At 40.9% G+C, this 21,644-nt stretch overlaps 1 protein-coding gene across 1 annotated transcript in view; it reads right to left on the minus strand.

Annotated features, from left to right (window-relative positions):
• The window catches only part of CNTN3 (contactin 3), a 104,353-nt gene that overhangs the window by 63,362 nt on the left and 19,347 nt on the right, over positions 1 to 21,644 (minus strand). The window contains exon 2 of the mRNA XM_027700633.1: positions 14,913 to 15,045. Within this exon, the coding sequence (XP_027556434.1) occupies positions 14,913 to 14,967 (55 nt within the window). The 5' untranslated portion in view covers positions 14,968 to 15,045. The remainder of the gene's footprint in view (positions 1 to 14,912; positions 15,046 to 21,644) is intronic.

Consider the following 21,644-nt stretch of genomic DNA (forward strand, 5'->3'; position numbering starts at 1 on the left):
CATTACACTTGAATGAAGGCAAAATTATGTGTAAGACTGTTGGTTTACTGAAGGGTCAAAGAGATGACAGCTGTGGCAGGCGGTGGTAAACCTTTAATATGCCATGATGTACCAATGTGCACATCCTTCAGTGGGTGAATAAATGTGGTTGAACAAGGGATTACACCTGAGCAAGCAACTGCATAGATTAATAAATTCAGCATCAGACCATTCAACAACAGAAGCTGCGGGTGTGGGAAAAAGAAACAACTCCTGAGAAATACCTATCTGCTCTTCTGCTACTCCATTTCTAAAAAACAAATACAATCCCAGTGTTGCTGAAGAGAGTTTAATGGATTGAGACATGTACATAAGGAGAAAACCCCCAAAACACAGTGGGACCTCAAATGTTCTTGTTGGTATCTGAGCAGAATCGTTACGTGACAGATGCTCCACGTGCAGACTGATCCCCAGCCTAAAGCCAAATTGCTCCTTGCAGGGTGATGTAATCCTCAAAAGTATATTGTTAACTACGATTTAATAAAAAGTCACGGGCTCAAAAAAATACAGTTTCATTAAAAAAAGAGCGAAGATGTCTCGCTGCACAGGGCCGAGAGAGGTAATAACAGGAAAATAAAATCAGGCACTGCATCTCTCCTCGTAAGCAGGGAGAATTTCCCTGGTTATTAAATGAGACTCCCCACAACCCACAGCCTGTGCTCTCTGTAACTACTCACTGCCTTATTGTACAAGAAACACGACACAAATACGTAATCAATACAAAAATAACCAAAGAAGCAATGCAGTATAATAGCAGATGTTCTGCAAGTTCCATTGCTTTGGTATTAAGACACCTACTTTGCTTCCCAATAAACATCATCAGGAAGCAAAATACGCAGGTTCGTAGCAAATCAGAGCCTGGAAAAAGTACATTTAAAGTAAGGTGATACCCAGTGAAGACATTTAAACTGCTATTCTAAATCCCTCCTAAATCTGATATTTCTTGTGTTGCAGCCATGGGTTACTTCAGTCAGAATTTACTGTATATTTATATATTCACTGAATGCAAGTATAACTGTACATCACAAGATAACTGTACTTGTTATAGAGTGACAGGATCATTTAGTTGGACGAGACATCAAATCCAACCATCCCCCAGCACTGCCAAGTCCCACTAAACCACGTCACTAAAACTCCTCTTTCAAGTGACCTCAAATGCATTATTTGAAGAACAACACCTTCAATAACAAAGTGTTGTCTAAGACCACGCCAGGGCACCCCAGATGTCAACACAGATTGTTAGAAAAACACTCAGTCTACTAAATTATCAAGTCAAATGCTCTCAACATGCCAAGCCATCCATCCAAGCTTTCCTTATTTAAAGCTCCTCATTATACGCCTTTGTAGCAACACCGTTTTTTCTACATCAGAACTTGGGGCTGTAAAACACAATCCAAGCTGATATTTTAAGTATATATTTCAGTTTGAGGAGGCTCCAAACCCAATAGTTTTATTAGCCATGAAGGGTGGAGTAGGACACAGACAGCACAGACGTGTTTATGTCGACTGAAAAACGTTTTTCGTGTTTGATTTTGTAAGTTGTAAAGCCATAGTTGGAAGATCAAAGCATTAAATTCCTACTGAACATTCCAATCAACATCAGTGGGCTTTAGATCAGGCCCTTAATGGGGTATTAATGTAATGTAAATGTTTTTAAGTATTATCTATATATTATCAGTAGCATGTTAAATGGGCTAACAAGACCCCATTAGAGTGATTCTGACAAACAAAACAAGGGCTGAAATACTTTCCTTCCTTAGCAATGACCTGCTTTGATTCTTCGGTGAATATAAGCTCTGTTTTTCTAAAGAATCCATATTCCAGAGGTTTAAGAACAGTCCCAAACTATAAAAATCCTAAGGGATGTCACTGCTCTTACACAGGAAAAAAATTGAAACCAAACACATACACAAAAAAAAAAATCTGCAAGAATTAAAATGAAAATATGTTTTGTTTAGAGCTCTATCAGGTGGGCAGGTGAGGGGACTGCACAGGAAATGCTCAAGTTGTTAGTTATTTATAACAATTCTTACACCTCCACAATTGAAACCAGCACTTCAAAAGGCTCCTGTTAAATGTTTCAGAAATTAGGCATAAAGCCTAAATAGCTAAAAATACAAAGGGATCATACTGGTGTCCATTGTCTCCATGTCTCCATTGCACTTCAGACACTTATTACATTAAGCAAGTCCAATCAAGTGAAATATTTAATATGAGAAAAAGATGTAGAGAGACGGAGCAACAGCTGCTTTTTTCAACCTCACTTAATGCCTTAAAGCAGCAAACAGATGCACCCGAGCATGTGCATCCTTTTGGACAAACTGGTTTTCTACTGGGATCTGGAGCCTCATCCCTGTGATACAGAGGATTCCAAGAGCCTCCCTGCTCAGGATCCTCCCAGTTGTGGACCACTGGTCATGAACCACCAGGCAGAAGAGTTGGACTCAAAGCTGGGGGTCAAACACAACACCCTAAACCCCTGCTGGCACTCAACTTTCTCCTCAGAGATTCCAAGTTCCATGAGGAGCAAAATCATGGCAAGTGAAGGCTCATCTTCGCTGCAAGTGGCACTTTTCCACAGTTATATAAACCATAATGTTACAGGACATTAAGTCTGTATTTTTGGCTGGGTATGGAGGTTGGACTACAATTTTTTTAAAAAGAGTTATGCTCACACTACTTACTAAAACACCAGCAAAGTTTTAGTCTTCAGGAAAAAACTACACAGAAAAATGATATAATAAATAGCTTTGGGGGAAAAAAAATCTCTCTGTCTCTCTCTTGCTCCAAAATATGCTTTCCCTTCTTTCCTATGCCAAAAAGCCTCTTCTCTGCTCTCTCCTTGCCACACTCCCCTTCTTCACAAGCTATTCATGCCCAAGCTTTGAAAGATAGTAAGAGACAAGCAGATTTACATCAAAAAAATAAAGAGAGATAAGGTTGCTATGGGAATAAGAAGACAAAAACTGTTACTTAATCCAACATAAAAAGGATGAGAACTGGAGAGAACTCAAATGGAATTGGAACTGTCACCCCACCCGACGAGGTTATGATCTGAAACAACTGCTTTTTCTTCCTCATTTCCTCTATGCTTTTATGCAATTTCATTTTCTCATCAGAATCACTTTACAGAATACAATATTTCACGTTAAGATTCAAAAAACTTTAAAAAATGAATTAGAAGTAATATTTTCCAATATGTTGCTCGCTGCTGTCACTCACTTGTGAGCTCTCGGAAAAACTGAAATATGCCCCCTCTGCAGCAATGCTATGGATGCAGATCTGGAATTTTAGATGGCTCTTTAGATTTTATATATAAAAATATATATAAAAGATTCAGCCATGCAATTTTCTTTCTTTAAACTACAGTCTATGGCACACAATAAAGTTTTACACAGGCTAGTAAGCAAATTCAGATTTAGGTGTTTTTCTACAGCTGCAATCAAAGGCAACTCTTATAAATTCTAAGGCAGAAAGAACTGTCACACGCCCCCTATACCCAAAAAGTCAAGGCCCCATTAATGTCAGTAGTTTATCTCCAAAAACACTGTTTTTTATCAGTGCTTGCTGGAATCGCTTCCCAGCCAGCACAAAACATCACGGAAAGGAACGAATCTGTCCCATTTTAGAGCTGTTGATACAGGATAAATGTTTCTTCTCAGTTTGAGAAGTGTAGGGAAAATGTCTTTCCTTCCATTACACACCCCCAGAGCTGCCTTGACTCATTAAATAATGGCCCATATGATCTCCCTACACTGTGAGCCTTAAAAATGAGAAATGTGATGAAACCTTAAAACACCCAACCCATAAAGCCCCTACCCATGGATGATCTCTGGTCATAAAGACCAGAAAATAACCTGGAATGAACTGGCTAAAACCATTTCTTGAACAGGCAGCACAGCTTTAGAAAACCAGCTCTTATTTGCACCTGAGCTCTTCCAAGCTACACAAAGGCCTCCTAAAAATGACCAAGGAGCAGATTTAATGCTCATTTAAGATGCCACTGCAAGATTTACACTGGGGTATATTCACATACATTCACATCAGAGTGAATCAAATCCTGTGCCTGGTACTTAGAGGCTGTTCATGTCACAATTTGCCTGTTATCTTCAATATCAAAATTTGCCCATTCAGGTGTTTATCAACAGCAACACCTTTATCTGTCACCTCCAAGGCAGAGAAGAATCCTTAACTGAATCCAACGTTGAACTATTTGGGGATTTTCCATGTTGCTTTCGGAGTTATAAATAGCTGTATGAGGAATCGGGATAAAATGTGCACTAATTACCCTTGACTATGCAAATTAAGCTATTTTTAATTCAGGTTTAAACCGTTTTGAAGTTCTCATTGCACAACAACCGCCAAAGGCAAGCGAACGCCGTGTTTTTCTTTGCAATCCTTTGCTCCTTGCAGCACACAGAGCACCCCAAGTTGAACTGAATTACTTTGCAAAGTGGATGCCTTGTGAGCAAGGTGTGACTCGCAGCTCCCTGGGGACAACGTGGCATTTCAAGCCTCTCCAATCCACAACTCTGGAGTGGAAGCACAGGAGCAACACTTTCTGCTTATTTAAAATGGGATCCTGACATACTCCATGTCTCTATGAAATAAAATTGATGCTAATCCACCAATTCCTCACACATGGTACTTCTTAACAAAATGACACTTATGATATGAGAACAAACCCTGATGTGTATTTAGGACAGCGTGGTGAGTCTCAGTTTTATGACTCTTTTCCCCCAGACCCCTGGGACCACATGAAAACTTGTCATTATACTTTTTCCCGGCAATTTGAATGGAAATTTGAGTCACCTGCACAAGGTCACAGCCACCACTATTCCAACTTGGGTCTCCTCAAAGCCCTGCACCCTTTGCATCAGGCTATTCCACATTTCTGTGTCCCTACCCCTGGCAGGGGGCTGGAACAAGATGATCCTTAAGGTCCCTTCCAACCCAAACCATTGTGTGATTCCCATTTTACACCACAGGAAAACATCCAGCTGGCTTCAGTATAGAGTCCTTAATTTACAATGCATAAAGCCACTCCTTACCTCCCCTTTTTCACTGACTTTCTGTTCCCTTCTGCTGGAGTAAAATACTACAAATACTTGTGGTGTCTGGTTCAAATACAGTCGTTTCTACGTTCAAATATTTCTCCAGTCAGTTCTCAGCTCCTGAACACCTGAGCCCCAACTATGGAAGAGCAAAGGATAGCCAAGCACAAACACATTTACCTACATGGCATCTTCTTTCTATTCCAAGACTTCTTTCTATTCCAGCACTTGTCTAGGAAAAGGTCTGCTTTCCTGCCCCAAGGCACGGGTTTGAAATGCCTTTGTTAAAAGACTCCTAAAAAGTCAACAAGAAAGTCATAACTACTTGTTCCAGCCAAGAAGGAAAAAAACATCATGCTACATTAGACAGCTATATTTTAATATTCTGTTTATAGTTATGGAAATCTGGTTCATTTTAGCATCAATAAGTTCTGATTGTGCTAATCAGACAAGAATATAAATGAGCTTTTATTCACTTAGGTTTTCAAACACGTAGAGTAAATATGGTGAGGTTAAGCTTTTACTTTACAATGTTGTGTTATTTTTTACTGAAAAAACCAGTGTGTAAACTGTGTTCTAATCCCTGATAAATACTGATCCCTGAAATCTCATCACCGATATGTACACCCTGTATTGGAAAAGCTAAAGGCTGCTATTATCCCATTTGTTATTACAAAAGAAACTGGAAGGTTAATTACAGAACAAATAAAGCTTCTGTCCAAGGGGACAGCAGCCACATATTGAAAATCACCAAAAACTGAAAACCTAGAGCATTCGGTTTGAACATGATCATAAAGAACGACGACAAAAATCAGAAGAGTTTCTACGGAAAAGCTTTTTAAAATACAAAACAAAGTATTTATTTTCAGTTCTGCTGTTTTCCTGAACATCTGCCAAATTATTCAGCTTTAGATTTCAACCCAGTGCACCTTCCCTGGTTTTCAGCTGTCATTCACAACCGCTTTAATCTGGTTTTTCTTTTCCTCTGCAGGGTTCTGAGCTTCCCAGAGAAGAGGCTGATGCAGACTGTGCTCTGCACAGCAAACCTCCCAAAGTCCTTTTTGCCTTGTGTTCCCTCCCCAATGTCTTTCACCTTTCCACTTGGATAGAAGAGGGTTCCCTCTTGCCTGCCTTGGTATCCATAGGATGATTCACCTGCAAGACAGTGATATCCCACAGCAATGACATCCCTGCATCTGTTTTGTAGGGAAGAAATACAAAATTAAAGGTAGTTCCTGGGATTTTGGGTGCTATCTCACTAGATGAGATTTCTTATCCATCTTTGGTCATCAGCAACAGCCAGTGAGACACTTCCCAAGGCACTTTAATCAATGATGGCTGGACAAAGCAAGCCCAGGGTGCTTCTGTCGAGTTTAACATCAAAAGGTCAAAGGAATAATAGGATTTCTCTTCAGGTAGTAAGTTAAAAATTCATCTTCATGTCATTACACAAAGCAGCAGAGGACAGGCCAAACAGCCCAACTAAGCTTTTAGCTCTTCAGCAGGGAGAGCCTGGCAAGTGCAGAGGAATAACTTCAACAGCTGCTGTTGGAGGACAGGGAAGAAGAGACAAGGTGATGCTTTGAAGAGAGATCTCAGCTTGCAGAGCCTCTCAGAAGCTGCTCCCTTGTACCACCCTGGGATGAGATGGGAGGTGGAAAAATGCACTTATAAGACCTCGCTACTTCTGAAACTTTGCCAGTATTGGGCAACCTGTGGGGAGGCTCCTGTCTCACCCTTGTCACAAGGCAGGTGTGCTGCATTCCAAGGGAAATGAGGGAAAGCTGGGAATCTGCAACAGTTCCTTTCTCCAAGCTGTCTGGGACAAGAGGCTGAAGTCACACAGCAAATAAGTAGCCATAAACAAAACACCAGGCAATATCCACTAAAACCTTCAGCAAACAGAAGTTCTAAGGCACTGAGAGTTACCACAATTCTTACTGAATAAATATTTAGCTTGTGGATTTCAGCAAGTCTTCTGGTGGGGGTTACTATTCAGTGTGCCCAAGCTCTATAACCTTTCATAAGAAATACATTGAGTTACTTGCTCTATTGTACTGCAGTTTGAACTGCAATGGGCAGAAGAACCATGAAAGTACAAATGTATGGCCTTCATGCTCAGTAATATTTGCAATAACAAAATTTTACTGCAGGATAAAACGCCTGAAAAATCCTTCTTGGTAATTTATGCAAAAATCAGAATTGCCACTACAGCCAGAATTTCTCCACTGAAATGTCATAAAATCTGCAGTAAGTTTAATTAATGAAGAAAAAGATGGCATTTGTCTTGTTGAAATGAAGCATTAATTGTCTGAAGGTGAGGATTAAGCTTTAAGGTTAGACAGTATCTGCAGCAAGAAGTAGCTGCTTTTCAAGAGGAGGCTTTCTTCAGCTTAGAAGATAAAGCAGAAACCGAGGAGACTTTTCACAGGTATTTAAGGTCTCTCTTCAAAAACAATTTTAATATCACAGCATTTTCTGTACTTAGGGAGTTAAATATTGTAACTGATAAGAGCACACCCACCACAGCAATACAGAAATCCACTGAGCCTGGGGAAAGGCCATTACATCAATAACAGCCTTTCCATGGCCTTGCACAGCCCCAGGTTTATACACAGCTAACAAGGAAACACAGATCTCCTGAAGGAGACTGTTTCTCCCCCTCACCCAACTCCAAGTGAACAGATTAAACTTTGTTCTCCATTGCTGCTCATTTTGCAACAATGCTAAAAAGGGTGAAAAGAAGCTCTAAAAAGCCTTTTCCTAAATGGGTGTGCTCCACTGGCAGACTGAAAGCAGGAAAGCTCCCAGTGCTAAGACACAAGTGCACAAGTGCAGCTGTACTGAGCCCAAGAGCTGCAGGGGAAGGCAGAGCATGGATTTACACTGGTGTGTGACGAGGGGAAACTGGGTCTGCAATAAGCTCCCACCATCTGTCAGCTTAAAACCCTGGGGGTACCTGCAGCAGGACAAATTCCCTGCCTCCCAGGGCTTGGATCCCAGGCTGTGTGTCCTGTGTTCACCACCAGAGATGAGTTAACCTTGATGGTATGTGCAAAGGGAAACCTCCAACAGGCGCCTTTTCAGATTTACTCCAAGAATTCTGCTTTCTGTTGACAGATCCTGAAGCACCAAACAGTCCAACGAAAAGCAGAACTCTAAGACTGGTTCCTCATTTAGTAACTAATTCAATGAGCAAACCAGATTTTCTATCAGTGCAATGAATCTTGGTAGCCACACACAAGCAATCCCAGCTAAACAGTTCTGACAGTCACTACTGGCATAGATGCATTATGACTATACATGTCTAATGCACAAAAAGGATATTAATATCAATATGCAAACCCATTATGCATTAAGATACAGACTGGCTCTGTCTGAAGGCTGTAACTCTTAATGAAAACTGAATTCTAACAAGAGTAGCAAGGGATGATATTTATTTTTTTTTTTTTCTACAAATGGATTCTCACCCATACGGAAACTCCTCACCAAAGACTAAATCAAAATTATAGCAGGTTTGTAAGAGCTTTATCTGTTTCACTCAGGGGAAGGTACTGTTGGCATTCTGCCAATGCCCAAGAACTGTACTAGGAATTACACACTGATGGCAGCAAATACACTGCTACAGTTCATCAGAACTGCACTGACAGGACAGGGGGAATGGCTATAAATGGACTGAGAGTAGGTTTAGATGAGACACTGGGAAGAAATCCTTCCCTGTGAGGGGATAAAGCTCTGGCACAGGTTGCCCAGAGAAGCTGTGGCTGCCCCATCCCTGGAAGTGTCCAAGGCCAGGTTGGATGGGGCTTGGAGCAACCTGGGCTACTGGAAGGTGTCCCTGCCCAGGGACTGGATAAGATTTAAGGTCCCTCCCAAACCATTCATGAAAAAGTCAAGCCTATCTCAAGTTACACTGGACACCAGAATGAACAGGAATATTGTTCTTACCAGATCCTGATATTTGAGATGCAGGTGAAGTGCAATGATAATAAAAAGTGGACCCATATCACACTGTTTCCAGTAGGATTCCCTTTCCACTTCAAATCAATATGGTGCACAAGATACAAGGGCAAAGCAAGAACCTGACCATGACCCTCTGCACATGCACAAGTCCCTCACCCCTCATAAAGTGGTATTGCAAGTGCAGAGATCCAAAAGTTCCATCTGCAGAGGATATTTCTACTTTCCTCTGGCATGATTTAATCACAACAACAGATCAGTAAGAACACAGAAGGTTTGTTTTCATGCTCTTTTGGAAAATAAAGAAAGAATCATGCTTTCCAATTTCCTAAGTCTCCTAAACTTAATACTAATAAAGAGAAGTGTGAATCTTACACATGACATCGCTGAGCCCGAGGGTTTAAAGGTTTATTTCTGTATCAGACTGAGGAAACAAAATGAAAAAATGAAAATGAAAGCAATAAAAACACCGGAATTGACATAAAGAAATACATTTAATATGATCTAGTTTTAAACTCAAATGGGCTGTTGAAAAAGGAATTAAATAGAAAACCTCCCTGTTTACAAATTTTAGCGTAAAGGGACAGAATAGAAACCAGATTTCAATGTCCAAATAGTTTCTACATGTTATAGTGTTTTGGCTGGAGGTTTTGTTTGTTTGTTTGGGGTCTTTTGGGGGGGGGGTTATTTGTGGTTCGTTATTTTGTTGAGGTTTTTTTTGTCAAGGCTCTCAATGGCTGGAGGGAAAAGTTTAATAATGATTGGGTTTGTTTTTCTCTATTTAAATAAGTGCAGTAAAGGCAGACTTAGGATACACTGTTTGTGGTGGCAGTGAATTAGAAGCTTAGAAGGGGAAGTTAATCCAAGTGGTGTCTCCAGGTCTCACCCTGGACACCCTGTTTGAAATGTGCCCTTTCATCTCCTGAAGGAGAAAAATTTTATGCATTTACACAGAGTTCTCCTTGTTTCCTTTCTTTGAACCTTCTCTTTATTCACAGCTGTCCTTCCCCTTCAACCACCCTTCAAAAGTTGTTTTTCCTCTAAATTCTCAGGAGAAACTTTAAAAACATACCTTTCCAGGGGAGAACAGAACAGTCAGTTTTAGCACTGGAAAATTATGAGAAAGCAGAATAAACCTCTGCCTGTGCCCACAGTGGGGCTGCTGTGCAGGGCTGGGTGAGCTCTGAGACTGATGGAGACACAGCTCCCCCAGAGCTTTCCTCTTCCTCTCCAGTTGAGCAGGAAAATAAAGCCAAAATTAGCAATAGCGAGAAAAGGAATCAGGAGAAGTTGAAAGAAGTTACACCTGGAATCAATTCATGACTTCACCCCCAGCTCACAGCTTAGTTTTGCACTTTTAACTGTTCGTGTTGTTTTGCATATTTGATTGGCTTTTATCTTTGAAGTTGCTCTTCAGAGTAATTTAAACACAATAATGCTAAAGCATGTGTTTTTAAATTCCTTTCCTAACAAGGCAGACATTTTGAAACTCCACATATATATATATTCAATGCTAAGTAATCACCTTTTTGCTCCCCAAGGTAAATGGCCAAGAAGACCACAGCATCATTAGTCCTGCAGATATAATCACACATCAATAAACAAAAGCCCCAGGGCCATTGTTTTTTTTCATTAGATGCTCTCACATCCCCCTTTTGATGAACTATGAAGATTCACATCAGATAAACGAAAAGCAATTCAATATAGGACACTGCAATAAGGGAACCAGTTTGAAATACATTATCTGCAAAGACAGTGTGTGTCAAGGTTTATAAGCCAAGATCAGTATCATCTCCATTTCTGCAGCTATGAAGTTATTTCATAACACTGAACTGCAGACAGGTCTTAAAAGAACTGTCTTTTTGCTTATAAGCAGAGAGTAAGAAAAATTGTTTTCTATAGGGAATCACAATACCTGCTGATCTATCTTAATAAGAGGTTAAAATAATATTCTCCAAAACTGTTTAACAACTTCTTTTTACATCTAAAGCACACTCTTACTAAAATCTGGCTTGAAATCAATTCAAGCACAGGATTCCCAAGTGGATTTTAGAATTCTGCTGTTCCAAAGGTCCCCCAGTAACATTCATGCAACCAAAGCAAACAGGTGATGTTAACAGTGAGCACATGCCCAGTCTCCAAATATCAGGAGATTTATATGTCAGGATTGAGACCTTCTGCAGGGTTTTGAGTGAGATGGGTTTGGCAGCTGGAAATGCTCAGTTCACACTGTTCAGCAAATTGCATCTGGCTCAAAAACTCATCTCTGCAAGAGCTGCCTCTGACTCCAAACAACATTCACAAGGATGGCAACTGCACAACGTTAAATCAGGGCTATACATCCACTGTGGGTGCTCAAGGCCTCCAAGCAGTCCTGCTCCACCAAGCCATCTGGCCTTTGGAAATATGAAAAAGAGCTTTTTTGCCTGACTTCTTGCTGGTCCTCCAATCTACCAACTCCCCGTGGCTACCAAGCTGACATTTGGCAGGTGCCCAAGTGCAGAGAGATGACCTGAAACACATGCAAAGAAGGGCTGGAAGGACGAGCACAGGAAGATGAGTCTCACAGAAATGCACTTCAAAATATTAGCAATGTTTTCCTTGTTACTGCAATGGTCATTGGAAATTAAGTATTCTACCAGTAATTAGCTGAAAACCAAGCATTTCTCCATTAGTAAACTCAGTGACAGTCAATGCCAACTTTGCTGTTGAAAATATTGAGCTCAGAGATGTGAACTGGGGAATTTGCAGCTAAATCATCTCTTTTATACTGTCTCTTTTTTCACAGTTATATTTGCATGGAACTACACGTTTCTGAGTAGATATTTTTTCAGGAAGACATTTGGTACACTTGGAGTTCACTCAGTTTAACATAAGAAACCTTCCCATCATCCTGGATCCTTAAAGCTTCTTCATAGGCAGCCAAAACAAAACTTGCTTTCATCTCTGTTGCTTTTAAATATAACCCAGAAGGACTGAGATGACATGAAAAAAATGCAGGCAGGATGAAAGGATAAAAAAAAAAGGAGTCCTTCAAGAGGTGAGTAAAAAAATATTTCATCATGAGGGAGGAGGTTCTGTCCCCACAAACCACTGCCAAGGTGTCAGAGATGAGAGCAAAGCTTTGGGGGTGTCACACCAATAGTTCTGCAGATGTTGCTGCTCACACTCCAAACACTGGTTTGGGACTCTCCAACGGGGGATGTTCACAGATTTGTCCATATTACTGCTCTCAACACACCAGCAGTGCCTGGGAGACGAGGAGAACTCCTGGGTCTGGATGTTACCTCATGTACCACTTCAAAAAGTTTTCAATTTAAATAAAGAGCAGATTTAAATTCAACACACCAAGCCACAAGACTTCAATGCTTTGCAATTTAAAAAGGTACAGCTTCAATAAGGGTAAAGTGACTGCTGTTTTGCAAAAAACCCATTTGTATGTTACCTATGAACAAAATATTGGGGGTTTAGCTTTAGCTTTCCCCTCTATACCTGTAGCTTAGATTTTTGCTGTGATTCAAAGCATAACTATTAAATTGTACAGATCAAACTGAAACCTACAGCAGGATAAAATTATTAGTCCTCATCATCCTTGGATCAACTGAAAAACTTACAGAAAGACATTATTTTTAACAGATTAAAAACCAAGCCTCTTTTAGCATCAATACTCATCTAACACTCACACAACCACAAATATAATGAAATCATTCATTCTCCTACAAATAATGTGCAGAATGCCATCACCAATAGACGTGATTTATTGCATGAAAACTATTCATACATCTTAGTTAAGCACTCCAATATAAATGCAACAAAAATATCCAGCAAATCAAAACCAACAAGACCTAAAAAAAAAATAAATTTTAGGTAGACAACGATTTGTAATGTTTAGATTTTACCTGAAGTTTTATATAAGAGATTCAGAAGTGGATACACACATTCTGCAACAACTAATTGTTTTGCTATATTTATAACACCAAATTTTGCCAGTTCAGACATGGCAGAGGTTAAATGGTCTTGTAAGTAATTCCCCAAAGTTAACAGAGATGTAGCAGCAGACATCAGAGAGGGGGTTTCCATATTTCAAGTATTTTAAGGCTATAAACACCTTTTCAACTTCAAGTGTTTCCAGGCACAGCTCTGACTGGGATGGCTCCACTCCCCAGCTAACACAGGGTGCTCACAACATCCCCCTCCTGCCCCACATTCCTGCTGCTGAAGAGAGCTGGGAATACAAAACTGGCATTAAGGAATGCCATGGATACCATCTCTAACCTTCCACAGGGAAGCAGCTCCCTGCCACACTCTCCCTCTTTATTTTGGGATTTTCATGGGGTCAAATGCAATCCCAGGATGGGCCACACTGACACAGGGAAAGCACAGACCCAGCAGCAAGACAGTCCCTACTCAAAAGAAGTACTAAGAAGGGAGTTCTGCTCCCATCAGTTTAATGGACAGAAAAGCAAATCCCCTCTATTTCAACTAATAATTCTGTGCAAGTCTTTGTGTGATTGTTTCAGTGGCAGAAATGCCCATGACTTCTTTCAGAAAGCAACCCACAAAGTAGTCCTGAAGGAGAAAAGAAAATTCAGTCTCTTGGGATTTTCCTTTTTCTGTAGAGAAACGTTTGGATTTGATAAAGACAACATTAGCACCTTTCACTTTACAGATTGGTTTAACAACGTCGTTTCCCTTTCTTCAAAGTTCTTGACTAAGCCAAAAGCAAATCCCGGCCTTCTGAGCCTCCATATAAAGCTAAATCCATATACTTTGCTCACAGCTATGTTTTAGTGCAACTCATGCAGGAATCCAATCCTCCTGAGGGCAGCCAGGGCTGGGCACAGGAGGAGAGGGGATGAAGGAAGAGGCTGGCACAGCACAGGCTGCAGCATCAGGAGGTGATCACAGCCAGGGGACTGCACAGCCCAGCCACAGAACTTCCTCCTATCCATCCCTGCCCTAAGAGTCCTGCAAGGAAAAATGGTCTGTTCACAACAGACCTTGGGAATAAACCATTTGATTCACATGCTGCAATTAAAGTACTGCCCCCCTTCCCAAAGCAGCACTGACCGTCCTGAAGGGGAGGCAAGGAGGGAATTTGGGCACTATCCTGCTCTTGGCAGGCCTGGCACTGCCAACAGGCACAGAAACCACCAAGAGTCCATCCCTGAGGACAGAACAGGGGCCTCCCCTCTCCCCCTCACACACACCTTGGCATTACTGGGGATGCTGAAGCAGAACAAGTGCTGAAAAAAAAGAGATCACCAAGAAAAACCTGGGACTTGTGCTGCTGAGAGCGAGCACTGACCTCAATAAGGCACAGAAAAATGACTCTGAAGAGCTCATGTGGCACCAGAGAGGAGACCTGGACAGCAGCACAAGTTCCTACCACTGAGAATTGCCTGGCACAGTAAGAAAAACAAAGCTCTGAACTGCTGAATTGGTGCAGCAGTAACACAGTGCTGCTGCTCAGGAATAAACCCCCTTCCAAAGCAAACAAAGTTTTGACAGAAGCTGCAGGAATCCTTCCAGCTACAGCGAGAATCTGAAGTTTCCAGCTGAAGACAAACACATATTGCAGCTCTTAAATCAGCACCACCACCAACACCCTTAATGCATTTGAATATCTTCTTCTTGCCCTGAAAGCACATCCTTATACAGCAACTTTGGAGCAAAAAGGTTACTTTAGTTCACTCACTTAATATTTTGTATTATTTAAGATATCTATTGCATGCTTGGTTTCTAAACTCTACATAACATTTGCATTTCAAAGCCTCTGTGGTTCTACTCCTCAAGTGCAGTTCTGGAATCTGGGAACTTATGCTTAGTTCTAAAGCAGAAGTTAGAGATGATTGTTACCTCCAAGGCAGCCAACAAATGATACCAGGAGCAGCTGTTTCCACAGCAGCAGCATCTTCAGTCTCCTAAATTCAGTAACTCTGGTTCTCTCAGGGAAGCTGTAGGTTTAGTCCTTCAGGTGGCAAGGTTTAACCTGTTAAAAGAAAAACATAAAATTGAATCCCTGGATGATCTTTAGGAACTGGTTTCCTCGTTAATGGTTCTAAATAAATACAAAGTTGACAGATCCTTTAATGTTCCTCTTTTTTCCCTATGACTTAATCCCCAACAGAAGGGTACATGGACACATCACACTTAGCTCTATAAGGTGTTAGAAGTTACATATTCCAGCAGGAGCAGAGCTGACAGGTAAGTTGATTTTGTAGCTCCTACTTCCCACCAAGCTCCAGCACTCATTTATTTGTAAGATACAGTAGGTTTAAAGGGATAGAGAGTACGAGGTACAATCAGCAGCTCAACACACTTGTCACAGAGCAGCTTGTGCTGCACTTGCCTTGTACACACTGTGCTGGCAACAATACAACGTGTGCAGGAACTGATTTAATTAAAGCCATGCCTAACCCCTCCTTTTTTTTGATGCACTTGTGCTCACTGATGGTTGTTTTGGTTTTAATTCCTCTTCAGACTTCAGGATCAGGTGCAATCACAGGCAGTGAACTAATTTGCTGCCACTTCTACCTTTTGTCACTGGCCAAATGATTAACCCTGTGCCAAGGTCTACTAGCCTGGGTATGACATTGTTATTTTACTTGTAGTTTTTTCCTAAAAAAGCTTTACAGTTATTTTTCTTTAGCTGTATGACAACTGTGGCCTTTACATGCTTTTTGTGTCACTTCCACAGCATCCTCTCTCTGCAGAGGAAGGGTTGGGGTAGTACACAGACCAGACTAAATGATTCCTTCTGGAATTAGTCTACAGATCAGTGCACAGAAACATTAAGGTCAAGAAAGCAACTATTAACTCTGAGGAGCCAAGTCTGAGATGTCTGAACTTGATGTTTCCACGTGAACTGCCTTTTACATTAGAGTTAAGGTTTTAATATTTCTGTAAATTGAGTGTTTGAATTTCAAACCAAGCACCTCAAAAAAAGAGTTCATACAGAGAGTTTCTGCTATGATGCATCCCCAAATCATGATTTGCTAGAATTTAATCTCCTCCAAAACATATCAGATGGCCCTTTCCCACAAGAACAGTGTTTTTTCCTTATCCTGCAATCCCTGGCTCACACAGGATACAGTCAGTCACCTCCCCCAGCAAGGTGCACTGTGCTGACAGTGGCATCCTCTCCACTGTACTGTTAAAGCTCTTGCTTTCTGATTTTTTCATGTGTTTCTAACCAGAAAATAAGCAAAACCAAGCCCTCACATCTCTATCAAGTCACAGGTATCGATCACCCAGCAGGTACCTGCTGCCAGCAAAGCTGGTACAGAGGGAAGCTTTCCTGCAGGGAACAGCAATTCCCAAGCACCTAAAAAGAGGAGGGGAAACATCCCACCCCCAGGCAGCTCCCTGGGTCCAACAGTTTGAGGAGCATCACTCAGTTCTCACAGACCCCAGATCCAAAAATGTTAAGATATGCAACTAAAATGTTATTGGTTTCCAAAGGGAGTGATGCAAATCCAATGAATTCTGTTCATTTTGCACGTTAAAAACTTCACAACAGTGCTTTGGCAACATTATAGTTCTTCACAGAATCACAGAATACACCAAGTTAGAAGGGACCCACAAGGATCAGAGTCCAGCACAGGACAATCCCCAAGAGTCACACTATGTGCCTGAGAGGGTTGTCCAAACTTTGAGCCAAAAAAAGAAAAAGAGTCAGGTCAAATGCACACACAAATAAAGGCAGAAACCTGTTCTGTAGTAGATCTGCAGTTTATGACTTAAATTTTCTCATTTTCTGTTCGGCTTCTGTTTTGTTTTGGTTTTTTCCCCTTAGCAAATCAAACCCACAAAAAACAAACCCAAAAGGAAACCAAAACAACCAAAAAAAAAATAAACCAAAGAAATAAACCAGAAACTTCTTGCTGAAACCAGACACTTGGAATTGTCCATTCCCTGCCCCGTGTTTCCAAGGGCCATCTGTAAAGCCTTCCCCAAGGGAATGTTGTTATCCATGGACATCCAGAGGCAGGACCATCCAAGCATAACCCTGGCACAGGAGCATCCCAGGACACCCCCAGTTTGGGCTGCAGGGCTAAATCCTGCTGGACCATCCCCATCCCAAGCCCATGGCACCGAGATTTTCCAGCTGCAGTGTTTGCCCTGAGCAGTGAGGACAAGCCAGAAGGGCAGGAAGGGAAAAAGGGAGGAGGTGAAGCAAGAATATTAAAGTAGGTCATCCTTATGTGTCAGTTATCTTGCAAGGAAAGGGGAAAAAAATATGGAGAAGCTAAATTAATTTCGTTTTGTTCTTTAGGTGCTCTGGGCAAAGCAGAACATGATAGATCCATTTCAGGCCAGAAAAAAAACTGCTTTGGTAGAAGCTAAAAAAAAAAAAAATGAAAAGCTTTGTGGGTATAAAATTATAAAAATACATCCCAACCTCTGGCTGCATTATATTTTAATAAATTTTAATATCTAAAAGAGGGAATGGTAGTTACTAGCTAACCTTGTAAGATTTAAATGACTTTAAACACTTCATTTTCACTCTGTTCTGTAAGATTTTGCTAATCTAGGATCTATTCCTGAATACCAACATTTCATTTTTAAAGCATGACACTTAGCAGCGTTCAAATTTACAGCTTTAAGCCAGATAAAGGTATCTTTATGCTCCATAACACATTGGTTCTTTAAAGAGATGCAAATCCATATGCACACCCATTGAACACCAAAGTATAAACTCACTGAAGTCTCTCCTCAGTTCACTGATGAGCAACAGAAAAAATAAAGCCAAGAGTAGGTTTTCTCCCTGACTTCAAGCACCAAGGCCAAGAGGTTGTTTATAGACCCTGGGTCAATTTTTGGCACTGGAGAAAGGTTCTTCCTTGGAAATTGCTTCCCCCCCCAAAAAAAGTCAAGTATTAAACACCACTGCTGCTCAGCTTCACTGCAACCTTCTCTTTCTTATTGTGTTAAGCTAAAAATCAGATCCTCATCAGAGGTAACAACCAAAAACCCATTATATTACAGTCACTTGTCAAAATATACATATTCTGATAATCCAGCACAAGGAAATAACTTGCACAAAAGAAATTCACTGCCAATGCAGGGATTCAAAATCTGATGACAACACTCAGCGTCTTCATCACCTTCAGAGCTCCTACACAACCCTGGTCATTTTTTGGGTCATCCAAAGTTCAGAAAGAGAAGAGGAAAAGTACAGGAAAAAAAAAAAAGATCATTCCAGCCCTTTGTCTCTTGATTTTGCTTCCGAAATGTCACATCTTACAAATGATCTTACAATAATTCTATAATAAAAGAATAATTTTGCCTCCCCCTTTTGCAGAAACAAAGGGGCAGATCCACAGCATCACTTTGGTGCTTTTGGAAACAGCTGGACTTAAATTTGCTCCACAGAAATTCAGCACTTTGTCTGCAAAAGGAGACAGGATAAAGGATGTCCAGAAAGGATAAAGACAAGCAGCACCTGCTGTGCTTGGAAAAGATAGGAAAGAAACAAAGGGAGTAATACCCACAGAATATTTAAAAGGAAATATATTTATATTTTTAAATTAGAAAGTTTCCCACTATTAGATAATGCTCTGGTTTTCAAAAGCCAAGGATATTTCAAAGCAGTCAGAAAGCAAACCTGTGAAGTGGTGCAAACACACCAGGAAAAAATACCAGATTTCATTTCTTTATTATATATTTCTTTATTATATATTCCTTTAACTTTCAGAGATAAGTAAATTCTCATGAGTTCCTCCAAGAAGTCCACTGAAGGAAGTTAGATATGAATAAAAAAAGCCCAAAACAATCCACCAGCCAAACAAATTAAGTAGGATGGGAGCACACACATACAAAGAAATTAAACTTGATTCTTCTTCCTTCAGCATTAGCCTTCTAAAACCTATGCACTCACAGACCATATAATTTAGAATGTGATGTACAAGAATGTCTGAAAGCAATGAAAAGTTTGGAAAAGGTTCAAGAGTGAGTAATTTTATTCAGTGACCTTAATTTTTACTACCCAGAGTCGAGTGTAAAAAGCAGTAATTCCCCAAAGGTGGAATTTTTATTCCTATATATAGAACTGGAACTTGTCAGATCTGGCTGACAAGTTCATATTAAACTCAGAGTTTGAGCTAGAGGAATTTGTAGAGTCACTGAGACTAAATTAATCAGGAATTCCTGGAACTTAGTTGAGCTAAAGAGACCTAGAACCTATTTTTCAGTATCGATCCCAAACCACAGCACAGAAAATGAACCGATGTGCTGACACTAGAGGTCAGTGTATCTTTGCTGAGGGAGGGAATTATTAGAATCTCATAGAATCTAAAATCATGGAATTGTTTGGGTTGGAAGGGACTTAAAGATCATCCTGTTCCACCCCCTGTCCTGGGCAGGGACACCTTCCACTAGCCCAGGTTGCTCCAAGCCCCGTCCAACCTGGCCTTGGACACTTCCAGGGATGGGGCAGCCACAGCTTCTCTGGGCAACCTGTGCCAGGGCCTCACCTGGATAAACTGTGGAACACCCCACAACAACTTCAAGTAGCCCTTTTTATTTATTTTTTTTGTTTCCTGGGGGGAGGGATATCTATTTCTAATTTCTCTCAAAATAAAATTAATAGCTGTGAAAAATGACCCAAAATAATGGTTTCAATGAGGGATACCTGTGGGGTAGAATGTTAATCTCCCACATCAGTGAATCAAGCCTCTGCCTCTTCTAATCCCTACTCTAAGTCTGACAGGAACCAGTGCCATGATGAAACTATTCTAGCTTTGCATGGTAACTGCACACTTGCTTCTTCATGTTCAATAATAAAAAAAAAAATAATTAGAAAAATGCTACAATCACAGGCTTTTGAAAAAGAACGAGAACAAAACCACTTGCACAGAATTTATCAAGCCAGTCTTCCCCTGATACCAGGTAATCTCCAGACTTTGCTTCAATACCAAGACAGCCCAGTTCACTTGGATCTGTCTCTGTTGAGATGAATCCAACTCAAAAGTGCTAAAAGTATATGCAAGTATCAAGACAAGGAGAGACCTGTCCAATGCCAGAGTCGACCACAAATTATTTCTGAAAAGCAAGCTTTTAGCTGTTATTAGCTCCATTGACATAGATATGGTGCCAGCTTAAGATATGAATTTAGAAGGGATTTTTATCACTTGAAGGAAGCAGTTAACTCTGATTCACAACAGCCAAATCTGGAGAATAAGATATCTGAGTAATTTAATGTTAGAGATTGGGAAGGCTTTGAAGAAACAAAACACAGAGGAAATATTGAATATCACAGAGCCAGCAGTGGCAGCATTCCTCTGAAAGAAATACAAGTGCACCTAATACACCTGAAAGGCTGTAAATAAAAAAAAGAATTGAGCAGTTAAAAGCTAAAGCAGCATGACAAAGAACAGGGTTAAAAACCCACTAAGCAATACTGAGGCTTGTTCCTGAGGAAAGTTTAAAACGGTGCTCCAAGGAAAACTGTGGTTGCTCCAACTCCTGTGGGGTCTCATTAGATCCTTGTTCCAAGCCTGCACAGCAGCACCACTCATTAGGAAGCTGCTTGCCAGGTAGCCACTGTGAGGTGCCTGTGGCTCTTCCTCAGCCTCCCTGTCCCTGCAGGGGCAGTGACACAAATCATCCTGTTCCACTCGGGCTGCCAGCACAGACAGGAGCAACAAAGTTTCCCAGAAACTTCTCCATTACCAAGAGCTAAGCAGGATTAAACTTCTCTCCCCGGTGTGTCATTAGCACAGACCTAGTTAAAAGCATCATTTTATACAAAATTCATTTACAACTGCTTTATACAGAGGAACCAACAACTGTTCTGTGCAGAGTTTTATTACAACTTCTCTTGTCTCGCTGCATTTATCAACACTCTGAGCCACATTCCCCTGCTCCACCAGCTCATCCATCCTCTGCACTTGATCCAAATCTCCCCGGGACACGGATCATGCAGGTGGTTCTGGTCTACAGAGCATCTTCCCCAGCCCTGTTCTTATTTTAGTCCCTCCTTTTCCCACTGCAGCAAAGAGCATTTGTAGTGATTGAATGCCCACTCTCCCCACATCCTCATCTTTCTCCACCGAGTGTCACAGCCCATCTCTGCTTTATTCCTCTCATCCATCACGACGTTACAACCCTCTGAACACACCAACTGGGCTTTCTGAGCTCAGTACCTGCAGTTATTCCATCTCACAACTATAACCACTGAAAAAGCTTCAGCTCAGCTGAGCCTTCCCCACGGGGAGTTACTCCATGTCAACAAAGGCAGTGAAGTTACAAAAAGAAAATAATTAAGGGATGACATTTATCTTGAAGTCCTCAGGAATCCTACCCTATTTTAAGACCATCACACCTTCCACAACTCTGTGCACCAACTGCTCAAGAGCCTCTTTACATCTTGCCAGGGGTCTTTACTTTGCATCCCCTGCAGGGACAGCCCACCTCAATCAGTTTTGGGATGCCCTCGGGAACACTTAACAAAAGAGCCAGCTTTGCATTCTTCCCAAAGTTTACAGGGAAATGTTTATCAGACTCTCTTTAGAAACTCCTGCTTTTAATCAGTTACATGATACAATTTGAATTTAGTGAATCCTTGAAGCAACAGCAACCCCAGAG

This window comes from Neopelma chrysocephalum, unplaced genomic scaffold, assembly GCF_003984885.1.
Source record: "Neopelma chrysocephalum unplaced genomic scaffold, ASM398488v2 Primary Assembly neopelma1_147, whole genome shotgun sequence".
Lineage (NCBI taxonomy): Eukaryota > Metazoa > Chordata > Aves > Passeriformes > Pipridae > Neopelma > Neopelma chrysocephalum.